Consider the following 16511-nt stretch of genomic DNA (forward strand, 5'->3'; position numbering starts at 1 on the left):
ACATTAGGGGTCAATAATATTAATATAGGTGGCGGCGGTATAGGGGGATTAGATTAAGGGTTAATAATTATTATTATTTTTTTTTTTTTATATTTGAATTTTTATTGAGATATTCAAAAAGACAACAAGTGTGTACAGAATAGTGCATAATAAACAGATAGCAAAAAAAGGGAAAATGATGTTCAAGTCCTTTGAGCAAAACATTGTTCCACTCTTATCAAGCCAGGTGAAGTGGTCTATTACATCAGAGATCTCAATTAGTGAGAGAAATATAAACTTGGGATCAGATTAAAAAGTTAAATTAAAATCTCTCAAATAGCAAGTAATTTTTCAATAAAGTTTAACATATTAGAATACAGACTCACAGTGTACTGGTTGAGACTAAAGGGAGCACAGCTCAACCAGATTAAGATAGAGAAATTAAAGAAGAGAGAGAAAGAACAGAAGGAAAAAAAAAAAAAAGGGGTAAAAGGGGGAGGGAAAGGGGTTCCATCAACAGCCTCTGTCGTGTGGCTCCCTCTTCCAGAGCCCAAGTCAAATCTGCCTGTTCCACATCGCCAACATCAACTCATGGACCTCCAGGGTGTGTGTCTTTAAATAATGATATCTCTCCAGGGAGAGAAGATCAGTAACAGACTCTCTCCAATCGCCAGTGGTAGGAGCAGTCTGGGACTTCCAGAGCTTCGGAATAAGCTTTTTAGCCGCTGTCAACATGATCAGCAGAAGTGGGAATTTACCCGTTCCGGGCAATTTAGGGAGTGAGACGAACAGTAAAACTTTTGGGTCCAACGGGACCTGTGCTCCCAGTATCTCCGACATCTCCAACAGGATATCTCTCCAGAAATCACCAAGTCGGGGGCAAGCCCACCATATATGGAGGAGAGTGCCCTCATCTCCGCAACCTCTCCAGCAGGTGTTAGTACACGAAGGGTATATTTTTTTTAGTCGAGACGGGGTCAGGTACCATCTGCACAAGAGTTTTAAATGGATTTCCTGGATCGTTGCCGAGACCGAAGATCTTTTGGTCTTACGGAATGCTTGATACCAAGATTCATCCTCAATAGTGCAGTTTAGTTCCCTCGACCACGAGTATGTGAAGGAAGGGAGTGACTGTGAATCAGGTTTGTTAATGATTTTATAGAGTTTCGAGATCAGATGGGTCGGAGCATTCTGCGAAACGCAGAGGTCTTCGAAAGGTGTTAATTTTCTGCCAAAATCACCTCTATGTGTATGATGGGAGATAAAATGTATCAATTGATGATAGTGAAGCCAAGAGGAGAAAATCCCCTCGTGGGCTTCTGCCATGTCGGAGTGTGTACGGAGCTTTCCCTCCACCGTGACAAAGGACATCGTCCCTGTTTGAAGATTGTATGGTTGTAGCCTGGAAAAACCTAGGCGATAAAAGGGGAGGTCGGGGTGTTCAATGATAGGGGTAAGTGGGGCATGTCGGGAAGAGATGTGTGTAGTTGTGGCTAAAATTTTGTCCCAGTCCGCAAGGACACCCGCCGTGATATGGTAATTATTAATGAGCTTGGGTCTCCTCTGGTGGGCCATCCATCCCAGTGTGGCCATATTATTTACTTTATGTATTTGTCTGTCAATGTTAATCCATGCCTTACCATTAGAATTATGGGCCCATTCCACCATATGCCGGAGGGAGATAGCCAGTTTGTATTTTTCCAAGCTGGGGACCCCTAAGCCTCCCTCGTCTCTAGGGAGGTACATAGTTCTCCTGGAAACCCTAGGTTTAATTCTATCCCAGATATATTGATCAAAGGCTTTTTGTATCTGAGGGACATATCCCTCAGGGAGCGGGACAGGGAGAGCTTGGAACAAGTAAAGTAAGCGTGGCAGGATGTTCATTTTAAGCACTCCAATTCTTCCCAGCCAAGACAGTTTCTTACTCTTCCAGGAGGACAGATCCCTGACGATATCCTTTTTTAGGGCGTCATAGTTAAATTTAAATAGGTCTGACGCATTTGGGGAGAGAAAAATTCCCAAGTATTTCAGTTTATTGCGTGCTATGGGGATGCTATATTTGTTACTCAGCTGAGCTATACAACTCGGGTCAGTGTTTATATTAAGAAATTCAGATTTGGAAAAATTCAGCTGGAAGTTAGAGATCTTACTGTAATTGCCCATTTCCAGAAGCAAGGCGGGGACAGATGTTTCCGCCGCAGTCAGTGTAAACAGCGCATCATCTGCATACAGGGCTTGTTTATGCTCCGATCCTCCAATCACCAATCCCCCAATCTCTGCATTATTTCTGATCTTTTGAGCCAACACCTCCATAGATATGTCAAAAAGAAGTGGAGACAGGGGGCACCCCTGCCTGGTGCCGTTAGTTATATCGAATGCATCTGAAAGGACACCGTTGGCTGCAATTCTAGCATTAGGGCATGAGTACAGAGCCATCGCCATATTAAGGAAGGGTTTAGGAATGCCCATCTCCATCATGGACCTCTGCAGAAAAGACCACCGAACCCGGTCGAAGGCCTTCTCCGCATCGGTCGCCAAGAGGACCAGTGGAGTATGTGTCAGTTTTGCATGGTTGATTAGATGTAGAACCTTAATAGTATTATCCCGGGCTTCCCTTCCCGGGACAAAGCCGACCTGATCCGTATTAATTAATGTAGGTAAGTATTTATTTAGTCTATTGGCCAAAACCTTAGCCAATAGTTTCATGTCCGAATTGATAAGGGAGATGGGTCTAAAATGTTCGGGACGAGTTGCATTTTTGCCAGCTTTTGGGATAACAGTTATATGAGCCTCCAGAAGAGACCTCGATAGAATAGGGTTAGTCTGTAGATTATTAAATAAATGTAGCAAATGGGGGGCCAGAATTGAATGGAATCTCTTAAAGTAACCGGATGTAAATCCATCTGGTCCCGGGCACTTGCCCGCTGGGGAGTCTTTTATAGCCTGTTGAAGCTCATCTAGTGTGACTTTGGATGCCAGATCCATTCCCTCATTCTCAGTGAGAACGGGGAGATTAAGGTTAGAGAAGAAACTGTTCATTTGCTCCTCCAGTGAGACCTCCGTTAGATGGGGCTGGTGGGTGATATTATTATCCTTAATGTTATACAGTGACTTGTAATAGTCCCTGAAGGTAGCAACTATTAACTTGCCGCTGTGAACCACCTTACCCTCTGAAGTGTGCAGGAATTGAATATATGAGGCCAACTGACGCCGGCGAAGAGTTCGTGCAAGAACTCTTCCCGGTTTGTTTCCTCCTTCATAGAAGTATTGTCTAAGACGTAGGGCGTTGCGCTGGTGTTGTTTACTGAGATACGTTTTGAGTTCTGCTCTTTTAGACATCAGCTCCTGGGAGCAGGTGTCATCAGAGGGGTCCTGTTTATGTAATTCTTCTAAATTGTTAATTTTTTCAAGTAGACTATTGTGATAAAGTTTAGCCTGATTTGAAAGTCTGATGTTATGTTTGATGAATAGACCTCGAATCACCGATTTGTGCGCCTCCCACTCTACCACATTTGAAGAGGATGTGTTTGCGTTAAGAGCAAAATATTCGGCCAGAGCTTTCTCCACTTCCCCCGAAACAATCGGGTCATTTAAGAGAGAGTCGTCTAGTCTCCAATTTTTAGCACAGACTGGGAGGTCAGGCCACAGAATGGAGCATGAAACAGGGGCATGATCCGACCACGTAATGTTACCGATTTCGCATTGCGAAATGAGAGAAAGGCCATGAGAGTCGGTCAAAATGTGATCAATTCGTGAGTAACAATTATGAGGGACAGAGAAAAAGGTATAATCTCTATCATTAGGATGCATCACTCTCCAGACATCGTGTAAAGTGTGATTGTTCAGAATAGCTCTGACTTTTTTAAGAACTGGGCTTGGTACCTTTTGAGGTGTCTATAAGAGGGTTGAAGGTAAGATTAAAGTCACCTGCCATGAAAACCACTCCTTTAGCATGGTCTAGTAAGAGGTTTAAAACCTTCTTTAGAAATTTATCTTGGGCCAAGTTGGGAGCATAGATATTTAGAATAGTGAGGGGTTGACCGTGCAGTGTACATACCAGGAGAATGAAGCGTCCCTGTGGGTCCATGGAGAGGTGCGTAATTTGTATGGGCATAGTCTTATGTATAAGAATTCCAACCCCCCGTTTCTTATCAGGGCCGGATGCAAAGAGGGCCACCGGAAAGTGTTTAGGGGCCCATCTTGGTTCCTTTCCTTTTTTAAAATGGGTCTCCTGGAGGAGAATGATGTGACTATTCATTTTATGTAATTCGTGAAGGGCAATTGACCGTTTACCTGGGCTATTAAGGCCCTTTGCATTAATTGATGTCAACCTTAAGGCATGTTCCCGAAATCTGCTGGGAGGCATGATGGAGAAGGAGGGAAGGGGGGAAGAAAAAAAAAAAAAAAAAAAGTAGGGATTGAAAAGTAATAAGAAAAGATTAGGTAAAAGCGATAAATCGGACACAAGAAGAAAGTGTCTCTCGTGCCCCAACTTTTAGTTCAGAAAGATAGAAGAGAAAAAAAAGAAAAAAAGACAGAAAGACAGATCTCCAGAAAAGGAGTGTGTTACCTTTTCTTATTCGAAGGGTAACAAAACCAGGGTAGTGTCGTCACATAAGACTATATGAAGCGTTTAAGAACAATACTATACTAATGATGGTAGTACTGAGGGGGAAAGGAAAGGAAGGGAAAGGGGGGGTGAGGGGGAAAAGAGGGAGGGGGGGAGGAGGGAAAGGGGAGGGGAGGAGGAAAAGAGGGAAGGAAGGGGGGGGGAAGGGGGATCCGGGGGCACCTAGCTAGTACTGTGTGCCCCGCGTCAGACTCAGATTTGTTTATGAATTCCATCTCTAGGACCTTGGTGTTAACCAGGTTCAGCCTGAAGGCAAACCCAAAAAAGGATTCCCCGCTCAGGCGGAACCCAAGACCGGCAATCCCTGCACAAACACAAGTTATTGACTATAAAAATTCGAGGGGGCATGTATGAACAAGAGGGCTGAACTATTACACTCGGGCCTGGGCCAGAGTAAAGGAACAGCATCGTTTACCTTAACTGAATGGTCATGTACATATTAGTGTAAGAACATGCATCGACATTTGCAAGAGTAGTGAACCAGCAAAATAGTACAAGTGTAGGGCAATATAATCAGGTCAATCTGTGCATTTTTACAAAAGGATAATGACATTTATCTATTGACAGGGAGCAAGTATGCAATAACAGAAGAGAATACATCAGCGTATATATAAACAATGAACATGCAGAACTAAACTAGTGCAGAGCTCTGATCTTAAGAAAAACAACATGGTGCATATTTAGCTATATAGTGCTCTTACCTACCCCTCCAATAAGGAGGGCACCCTAAATAGGAAAGAAAAAGTAACATTTTTACAGAGAGATAGTAACATTTACCTATTGACAGGGAGCCAATATGCAGTAGCAGGAGATAGTACATCAACGTATATATAGACGATAAACATGCAAAACCAAATAAGTGCAGAGCTCTAACCATAAGAAAAACATCATGGTGCATATTTAGCTATATAGAACTCTTACTTATCCCTCCAAAAAGGAGGGCAACCTAAATAGGAGAGAAAGAACAGGAAAAAAACATAAGCAAAACAGTCTGATCACTTGTAGAGGACTATGAATCTAAACTTGAACATTCGAAGACCAATGTGGCCCTCTCTCTGTGACAAGCTCAAGTCGGGAAAACAATAAAGGATACTCCTGGAGAAGGTGTGGCGTTTAGATGAATCTGTCCCCTCGTCATCTTGCTGATGAAGGAGGTCGAAAGATTAAGAGGGTCAGGGCCCCAAGTTCTCCACTCCAGGCCGCCCCCCCTTAGACAGATGAAGGGAGAACCATGGCAACCGTAGATCTGAGGCTATGTAGACCCCAACAGGCCTAGATAAAAAAGAGCACATCAGGTTCACTCAGTGGATGCAGGACCCAGAACCTGTTTCGAGGGGACAGAAGAGGAGCGATCCAGAGCGATGGAGTCCCTTACTGAAGCGGAGGGAGCGTGGGCGACATCTTCTGCGGGCAAGGGGCCGCCTCTTTCAGAGAAGACTGTAATCGAGAGATCTTTGTAAAAAAGGTTAAGATCGGCTCCCGGACATTAAATAGCAGTTTTGTTGTTGGACGAAGCTATCAGCGAGACCGGGAAGCCCCATCTATACTGTATTTAATGCATTTTCAAGGTATTGGTGACATTGGAAAGTTCCTTTCTCTTCTGGAGAGTGGTGGGAGAGAGATCCGAATATAATTGTATCTCCTCTCCTGCATGCGTAATTGTGTGTTTTGCTCTTGCGCATCTTAGGAGATCATCCTTATCCTTGTACTTGAGAAATTTCACAATTATATCATGTGGTGGGGCTTTCGGGGGGGGTCTGGGTCTTAACGCTCTATGAGCTCGTTCTATTTGGATGTCTTCCCCCGAGGGATCATCTTTAATTACTCTGAAGAGGGCTTGAAGGTACCCTTCAATCGCCTGTGGGAACACGGTCTCCGCCACACCTCGAATTCTAAGGTTATTGCGGCGGGTCCTATTCTCAAGGTCCTCTAGTTTTTCAGACAGCAGATAAACCCTATTATCCAGTTCTTGGACTTCAGAGGTATTAGCTTGAACCTTAGTAGATAGAGCATTATGATTGGTTTCGAGTGTCACCACTCTCTTTTCCATAGCCCCCAGATCCTTACGTAGATCACCAAATAAAGTCCTCATTTCATGTAATACAACTTTGATGTCATCTTTGGAAGATAAGTGCGTAATGTCCTTTTTTGTTATAAAAGAACTTAAATCTGCTACCTCCATGTCTGTTGATGCCGTAGTAGAGGCCCCAGAATCAGATGGGTCTCGCTCTTCTGGTAGGAATGGTTCTCTGGGCACTAGATATTGATTAAGGGTTTTAGAGGGTAGTGGTTTATCACTTTTAGCTTGCCTCTTGCAAGGCATCCCCTATCCTGACGTGGTTGAAACGTTGATGAATTGCTAAGTATATATGTTAATATTCGAGGGGGGAGGCCCAATAAAGGTGAAGATTCCAAAGATAATTAATTTATTGAGGTTGGGGCAAAATCCACAACTGCACTCAGTAGGCTGGGTTATTTTTGTGAGAAAGTACACTTTACAGCAAGGGCCACACTGATATATATGCAGCTAGAAATCAGGAGCTATTCACTTATATATATGTTCTCAGCAATCAGGGATGAAAAGCTCAGGTATACTATTGTGTTCACAGGGTGAAGAAACAAAAATAAGCAAAAATCAGGGAGTTAATCACCCTTGTTCGTTTTGTCTAGCTGATTGTGCAAGATAGAGAGAGGCCCACTTTGCTGCCAGGCCGTTATGCTGTAACCTCCTCTCCTCCTCTCAGAGCTGTGATGCAGAGAGTATGGCTGAATGATAATTGGGGCATATGCACTTAGTGCCCGGTGTAAAGATTAGGAGGTGTTCAAAGACTCCAGGGGCAGGGTATAGAGGTAAACACATGCAGTCTCAGATATCGTGCGTGTCTGCTAAATCCCTAATAGCAGCAATGCCCTCCGGGTGCAGCTAGTTCCCAGTTCAAGCTTACCCGGTGTTATGGCAGCTTACACGGGAATCCCCTCTCACCTCCGGATCACCAGGGATGAACAGCGCGGTCAATTTCTACAACCCCCGATGGGGTCGGCTGGTTGATTTTGTGGCACTTCCTCCAAGTGAGCTAATTACACCTCAGTGCGCCTCTAGCTCTCCGATCACAGGCCGCAACTGCAGTGCAACTCCTCCGGTCTTTGCTCTCGGGCCAGGAACCACCCGGATCTTGTAAGGTGTAAGGGAAAGGTAAAGGGAGGTAAATGGGGGAGATTTAGAAAGCTATGGCATCTGAAATGAGTAGTTAGTCTATGTGACAGACAGGAGCCGTTTTAGCAGGCTGCCATCTTCCAGCGTGGCTAGGCTCCGCCCCCTAGGGGTTAATAATTTTTATATAGGTGGCGGCGGTTTTAGGGGTCAGATTAGGGGATAGATAAGGTAGATTGCGGCGGTTTTAGGGGCTCACAGTAGGGGGTTAGTTTATGTAGATGGCGGCGGGGTCCGGGAGCGGCGGTTTAGGGGTTAATAACTTTATTAGGGATTTCGGGGGGGGGGGGATCGCGGTTGACAGGTAGATAGACATTGCGCATGCGTTAGGTGTTAGGTTTTATTTAGCAGATCGCGGGTGACAGGTAGATAGACATTGCGCATGCGTTAGGTGAGTTACGGGGCTCCAATAGTCAGCGTAAGGCTTCTTACGGCTGCTTTTTGTGGCGAGGTGAAAATGGAGTAAGTTTTCTCCATTTTCGCCACGTAAGTCCTTACGCTGCATATTGGATACCAAACTGCGCTGGTTTGGTATACCTGCCTATAGCCCAAAAAACTACGGGCGACGGCAGAAATATACGGGCGTAACTTCTAGGTTACGCCGTATATGTGATACCAAACCAGCGCAAATATTGGCGTCGCCGGCTTTTGCGGGCGACGATTTTTATCGGATCGACCCCCAGGAATCTAAGCTAAGGAGCCAGCACATTTTTGGTTCAGCACCTGGGTACAGCTTGCTAATTGGTTGCTACATTTAGTCACCAATCAAAAAGCGCTTTCCAGGTGCTGAACCAAAAATGGGCTGGCTACTAAGCTTACAAATAAGATACCAAGAGAACAATGAAAATTTGAAACTAGGAGTAATTTAGAAAATTGCTTAAAATTGCATGCTCTATCTGAATCATGAAAGAAAAAATGTGGGTTTAGTATCCCTTTACCCATCTGAATACCATTTGTATGAACATATCGGGAACAATTGCACAATCACTATATTTTCACTATTAATATTACACAAGTATTGGTTTTTTTTTTACAATATTTATATTTATTGTTTGTAAATGTACTGTTTCCAGTTTAGCATGGCATTATAACAAGATGGAGACTACAGGTTTCTACCAGAAGCACTAACGATATCTTCTTATACTGGATTTTAACAGTACTGAAACTATAACGTATTAACCTGCTCCCTCGCAACATGCTATTTGCATAGAAGATGTTCAAACAAGATTGTGATTTTGTGACCAAGTTTTTATAGGGTACGGACCTTCATGCATGCAACTCCAAACACAGTCAGAAAAGGGTGTTTTACAGTGCTTGCCCCTACATTAATAAACTCCTAAATGAGATTATTTGTGAACTTGAGTTTAATAATGTATTTGGAAACACTGTAAATGCACTATAGTGTACGTGTTTAGATATCATATACTCAACACATTTGCATATGTATTTGACTCGGTACATATGTACATGTGTGCCCTGTCTACTACATACCTATACAATAGTGATGAATAGAGCTTTAAAGGGACAGTAAAGTCATAATTAGACTTACTACTACTTATATTTTTAATTTGCTTCCTTCTCATGTTTTTCTTTGCTGAAAGGTTTATCTAGGAAAGCTCAGAAGCAGCAAAGAACCTAGGTTCTAGTTGCTGATTGGTGGCTACATATATATATATATATATACACACCAATTGTCATTGGCTTACCCATGTGTTTAGTTAGAAACCAGTAGTGCATTGCTGATCCTTCAACAAATGCTATCAAGAGAATGAAGCAAGTTTGATAATAAAAGTAAACTGAAAAGTTGTTTAAAATTGTACGTTCTACCTAAATCATGAAAAGATAATTTAGGGTTTCATGCCCCTTTAATGAATCAATAACATTTATGCTAAAACACCTCTACTGTGGCCATTTCAGAGTGTATTGAACAGGTGCAAGATAATAGTCTTTTTACAACTAGTCTTGTAATAGTTGCAAAGGTGTTCAAAATTACATTTCGGGGCTTTATCAAGTGCATAGAGGTGTTGAATTTGAAAAGTTAAAAAGTGGTCTCAAAAAAGGTGTTGAAAAGTAACTTGAAAATAGATTGTGATCACTATTACGTTTTTGGCCCCATAGTACAAATAGGGCTTTAAGTAAGGATCCAAAAAACACGATTGCATGAGAAGGAAATGGTCAAAAACACGCAATTTTGCCCCTCCAAAAAAGAAAGTACTAGACGTTAATTGACCCCTTATTTAGCAATTAAATGTATTACCTGTACATCACTTTTATTAATTTATTTTGCAAAAGGATTTATGGATTCTGTAAAAAGGATACTAAATTTGTTTTTGTCATTCGTATGGGTCATTCACTGAAAAATATGAAGTGAAACCTGTTTAAATTTAAACTGATATCTCACAATCAGTTCTACAACTCCTAAAAAATACTCATCGGCTTGTAGGTAGTTCATTGTGCATTAGCAGGAAGTGCTTATTATCCAATGGGCTTTAACAGGAAGTACCTATATAAGTAAATAAGCATTAATATGAATTGTCTATCAGCCAATGAAGATTAGCAGAAAGTACAAAACTGATAAAGATGTACTAGTTTAAATGAAAAAAAAAAACCCTGAAACTGTACATCAGATTTTCATGTTGCTCTTTCATATTGATGGACATTTTTAGTACAGTGTGCCTTTAAATTAAGATGTAGTGTAACGAGAACATACAAAATCCAAAACATCTGGTTAGAGCAGCTGTAATAAAGACCATCACCATCAATGCATTTCACTTTTGAATGAAAACAATTTTGCAATATACTTGCATTAGCAAAAAGCTTTTGTTTTGAGGCCCTGGTGATCAAAGATTCTCCAGCTTGAAGAGATATTGTAGTGCAGACTTCACAGGGGCTGAACTCACTGACTGCTAAAAGAAAAAGGGTGGAACACTCTAACACTGCAAGATCGCTCTCATTTCTGTATGTGAAGGAGAGTTTTTTAGTGTAATTACATTTAAGCTTTGCACTTTTTTTGTTTATATTTTAGTACATTTAGATCAATCAGTGATTTTACAAATTCTGATTATGTTTTGAAAGTTTCTGTGTAACTTTATCAACTTAGGATCATACTTTGTATATTTCTGTGTACCTTTTACAACTTACATTGCACTTAGTTTTTCTGTATTTTAAAATAAAGCAGAGCTTCAGAAAGTGGAAGGGACAGGGGAGTTCCTTGGGCTGAACATGGGGGGTTACCAAGGTATGTCTGAAGCTCTTTCACAATCTTCTGAAATTCTGTAAGCATTGTATTTGCTGCAAACTGAGACTTTATATCAGCCCTAGGGGTTCTCCTGTTAACCTCTTTCTCCGTTGTGAAATTCGTATCCCAGAGAGCCTCATTACTTTCTCATTACTTTCTATTGAAGGCACCTCTCTTCTCTCTGGGACTTCCCAGTTCCACCCCTTTTCTTATAGAATTAAGTGATTTCAGCCTGTGTGAAGTCAGCTCTATAATATATCTCTAAACTAAAAGAGAATCTGGCCCATAGAAAATAATACAGCTCTCTGGGAAATTGAAGCTGTCAGTTTTTCAGTTTTATATTAAATAGAAAAGTCCAATGCAATTTATAAAAGGTGCACATAAATACATAAAGCATGAGTACAATACTGTATACAAAATAAAATACAAAATAGAAAGTTCAAAGTTTAAATGTAATAAAACTTAATCTGAAGGATAAAGTAATGTGAAATACAAAGCACAAAGTGTAAATACAGCAGAACTGTCATGTTGCACTGGGCTTGTCTTTACGTCACCTACGGAAATTGGAGGATCATTTTACATCATCTCTTCTGAGTGAAGAGGTTTAGGTCATCAGACCCTGGTAGTAAGAGCTTAAACTGTGTATGTGCATGTGAAGCATGTGTAACGGTGTGTATGCTAAGGGAGCTTGGAGTTCCTTGCATTGTGTTGAAGATAACGGAATTTACATGATACAAGCCACTGCCGGCTCTCTGAGCAGACACACTGTGTAAAATGCTGGTACATGAAGGATATTTAGATATGTTTCACATGCACATGTACAGCAAAATCTCACTCTAAAAAACAGTGATAACTTTTACCAGAAGCAGTTTTTGCTAATTCTAGTATATTGGGGGAAAAAAATATTCTATTCAAAAGTGAAATGCATTGATGTGCATTTCAATTTTGGCTGGTAGGTCCCTTTTGGAATGTAAAGTAAGATTTTTCCAATTCTTAGATCTAACTCTGCCACATTTCTCTCCTTAGTTGGCTTAAAGGGACATGCACCCCAAAATGTTTCTTTTATTATCCAGATAGAGCATACACTTTTAAACAACTTTCTGCAACACTTGGATTATCAAATTGGCTTCTTTTGGTATCCTTTGTTGAAAGAGCAGCAATGCCCTACGGTGAACTAGCTGAGCACCTTGGGTGAGGTAGTGACAATAGGCATATATGTGCAGTCACTATTCAGCAGCTAGCCAGCTAGCTACCAGTAGTGCATTGCTGTTCCTAAAGTATAACTTTCAACAAAGGCTACTAAATGAACTAAGCAAATTACATAATAGAAGGAAATGGGAAAGTTGTTTAAAAGTGTATGTTCTATCTGAATAATAAAAGAAAAGTTCGGGTTTTCATGCCCCTTTAAATAAAGATGGTAATAAATGATAAAACAATGGATATTTTTGTTAGCAAATGACAGTGGTTAGCTGCGTCTTTTACAGTAATAAGTCCAGAATGGCTCCTCCAATAAGGGCAAGGGGGCCTAATGAAAAAAATAGGCAGAAAATAAGATATTAATGTATTTAAAACATTTAAATCACCTGCTATTTTATTGCAAAACTGCTTAAAAATCTTGTAACTTGAGAACCAGTCCACCCCAAACTTTGCTTGTGCAATGCTGCCCCCTGCTCTTGGGCAACCAAGTGCTCAAAAGCAGCATCTGCTGCTTAATACAATGTGCACATTGTGTTTACTGTCTCTTTAAACAGCTCTTTTAACAGACTCGGCGTTGACCCATATATTGGAAAAAATCAAGTACCATAAAAGGAAAAAGTACAGCATTTGATTTCTCCCGAAAAATATGAAATACATTTAAAGGGATACTAAATTCATATTTTTACTCCTATTATCAATTTCTCTTCGTTCTCTTACTATCTTTATTTGAAAAGAAGGATTCTAAGCTTAGGAGCCGGCCCATTTTTGGTTCAGCACCTGGGTAGAACTTGCTGATTGGTGGGTAAATGTCATGAATCAAAAATATATTTGATATGTCTTCTAAAATTAGAAAGAGAAAAGGGATATAATTTCAGCACATTTTTATTTTCACTATTTAATCTAAATGCCAATGACATTTTATTCATCTATTACACCATTACAACAGTATAGTAAACTCACAATTATTTATTAGCTTAAAAAAAGGCACAACAGGATATTGATATGATAAATATTGTTTTGTATTTTAATAATTTGAAAGTACTGTACCTGTTTTTTAATATTATTATTTATGTATTTTAAACAAGCAGGAGCCATCCAGCAACTGCATTGCTTGAACACACTCATGCCTGCTCATTGCCATGGAAATAAAATAGGTGAACCCTGTTCACACATTGGGGACCAATCTCAAAAAAGACATTGGATAATTAGACAAAGTTCAGAGAAGGGCCACCAAAACTAATAAGAGGAATAAAGAACTTAGACCCGGGTTTTGGCTAACCTCTCATCATAGTCTGTTTTATCTAGAAAACAATGCACTTGAGGGTTGATTTGACATGCACGCTCATGACCTTCTGGAGCATGCCTAGATGCAAATTAGCAGCTGTGAACTCAGTTGCAATACAATGCCTCTGTTTCTGAAGCTAAACACTGATAGGGGAGGTGTGGTTCAGACTACTCCCGATAGCATGGCTATTTAAAATATTTGCAGACAAATTAAAAAAAATGTTTTTAATACAAATTATTTTTACTCAGTCAGACCTTTTAGGATATGCACAGATCTCAACATGTTTTATGGCACTTTATTCTCCAGCAACGTAAATGCTTTTTCACTGTAAGAGCCATCAAATTGTGGAACTCATTGCCTAAGAAGATAGGGAATGCCAATACCTTAGAATCTAGATACATTTAAAAATGTCTTAGATACATTTCTGTCTGGAAACAAAATTCAAGGATATGGTTGCTTGTGTTAAAGAGGTCACCTTTTTAAATGGACGTGACAGTAAAGTTCAAAAATTCCAATTTACTTTTATCACCAATTTTGCTTTGTACTCTTGGTATTCTTAGTTGAAAGCTAATTCTAGGAGGTTCATATGCTAATTTCTTAGACCATGAAGAATCCGAATGCATTTTGACCACTAGAGGTCATTAGTTCATGTTTTTCATATAGATAACATTGAGCTCATGCACGTGAAGTTACCCTGGAGTGAGCACTGATTGGCTAAAATGCAAGTCTGTCAAAAGAACTGAAATAAGGGGGCAGTTTGCAGAGGCTTAGATACAAGGTAATCACAGAGGTAAAAAATGTATTTCTATAACAGTGTTGGTTATGCAAAACTGGGAAATGGGTAATAAAGGGATTATGTTTATTTTTAAACAATTCTGGTGTTGACTGTACCTTTAATCTAAACTCAGTTGGAGCTTCTTTAGTGTAAATTAGGTAGTCTTTGTATAAGTTGAACTCAATGGACTTCTGTCTTCTTATATTGATGCAACTCAATAGCCAATTATAAAAAACACATTTATTCAAAGTCAATGCAGTAATAGTTCACCCAAAGCAATATGGTTACAAATAAAAATAGGAAGTTTTAATTTGTAACCATATTGCTTTGGGGGAGACGTCCCTATTTTTACCTGAACGATTACTGCATTGACTTTGAATAAATGTGTTTTTTATAATTGGCTAATTAGCGCCCTTCTGTTTTTTGCCAAAGAATATTATTATGAAATGTGCGAGATAAGGGTCCACAATGAAGTGCCATAGAAGATAAATGTCAGAATTTAACTAGCTACCTAATATACTTCATTTCCGAATATTAAAAGTATAACAACAATAAGCCACCTTAAATGTACCACTCTGTAATGTGGCTAATAGAATACGCCATAACTGAATGAACTAGATAAACTGCAAATAAAATACATATGAAATGAAATGAAAATTCAGATACAGAGAGATCCTTTAATCAGTACTATTATTATAATTATTATTATTATTATTATTAATAAATAAAATGTTTTACCTTCTTTACTAAGGGGTAAGATAAATTGAATTTACATTCAAGTGCGTGTGTGCATGTATATATATATATATATATATATATATATATATATATATATATATATATATATATATATATATATATTATTTTACCTGTAGTATGTGGGCATTAAAATAAATTCTTAAAAAAATAAAAATTTCAAACCCAAAGCAAATTCATTAAGATGGGGATAAACATGAATACTTATTATGCTTTAAACATATGGGAGTTTTATTAATCATTAATATTACGTTACAGTAGGACTTTTAAGGTACGTTTAAATGATTAAACTGCTAAATATAGTTTGTGTGTGGGTATATTTAAAAGCTTAAATGCTATTTCTTTTTATGCAGAATAGGAATGACACAATGCATTAAATACACGCTTTTTCCATGCCCTTTGTTTAAACTATTCTTGTACATTTAATTTCCTTCTGACTTAACCACACACATTAACAAAGACTAAAAACAAGTTTAAATCCAATAAAGAACAAGCTGTTTATTCCTTTAAATCTGGCTTTTGTATCGGTTTTCTATTTCTATAAAATGCAGTTATTTGGCATAACACAGTTTGCAAAATATGCAGTTTTTACTTACCGTAAATAAGGTTAATATCCAGTGAAACAAAGATGAATATAAATATAGACGTTTTCATGCTGTCTGTAATAGATGTAAATAAGTCTATTTATTCCTTTAAGCAGTAAATGTTCAGGAAATAGGTCCACAAATTCGAAAACATCTGAAATAATTATAGTCCAAGAGACCAAGCATGATTAAAAAGAACAAAAAAAGAATATAGGATTTAATAAACTTTTGAGAGGTTTTGAATTATGATAAGGATGGAGTAGGATTTGCAGGGAATTGAAAGACTAAATGAAGGAGGAAGTGGTTAAATGAATGCTGGCTTTCAGACTGCTCAAGCGTTCAAAGCTAAGTGTACACAATATGTTTGGGAGTGGCTTTAGAGGCCCAAAAGGGGATTGATAATATGAACAGCTGTATATATATATATATATATATATATATATATATATATAAAGAGAGAGAGAGTAAAACATATAGACTGCACTAACTGGATTTGTAAAAAAAAATAGATTTATTTTGTTATATCATAGTGACGTTTCGGGATTCACAGACCCCTTCCTCAGACCAAACAACATAGTGAAACAAAGTGATCTTAAAGTGAATGTAAACTCTAGTAAATATCATAGTAATCTTATAGCCAAAATAGGTAGACTTTAATGCATCGTTTTATTTAGATCTCCCAAATTATGCATAATTATACCTTTTAATCCTGTTGCTGTTTGCGCTGTTCCTCTGCCCGCCATACTGCCTTCTTGATTGACACTTCTTCTAAATTATATCTCCCAATCATTATTTCCCCCCAGGGGGGTTCAACCCCTTTGCTATAACGTCACACGATTGTTCTGCGCATGCACTA

General features: G+C 39.2%; 1 protein-coding gene across 4 annotated transcripts in view; it reads right to left on the minus strand.

Moving 5' to 3' along the window:
* Positions 1–15963, minus strand: part of CD48 (CD48 molecule) — a 170928-nt gene extending 154965 nt beyond the window's left edge. For all 4 annotated transcript variants that reach the window (XM_053705355.1, XM_053705352.1, XM_053705351.1 and 1 more), the window contains exon 1: positions 15668–15963. In XM_053705355.1, the coding sequence (XP_053561330.1) occupies positions 15668–15725 (58 nt within the window). In that variant the 5' untranslated portion in view covers positions 15726–15963. The remainder of the gene's footprint in view (positions 1–15667) is intronic.
* Between the last annotated feature and the right edge of the window lie 548 nt (positions 15964–16511).

Source organism: Bombina bombina, chromosome 1 (genome assembly GCF_027579735.1).
Source record: "Bombina bombina isolate aBomBom1 chromosome 1, aBomBom1.pri, whole genome shotgun sequence".
Classification (NCBI taxonomy): domain Eukaryota; kingdom Metazoa; phylum Chordata; class Amphibia; order Anura; family Bombinatoridae; genus Bombina; species Bombina bombina.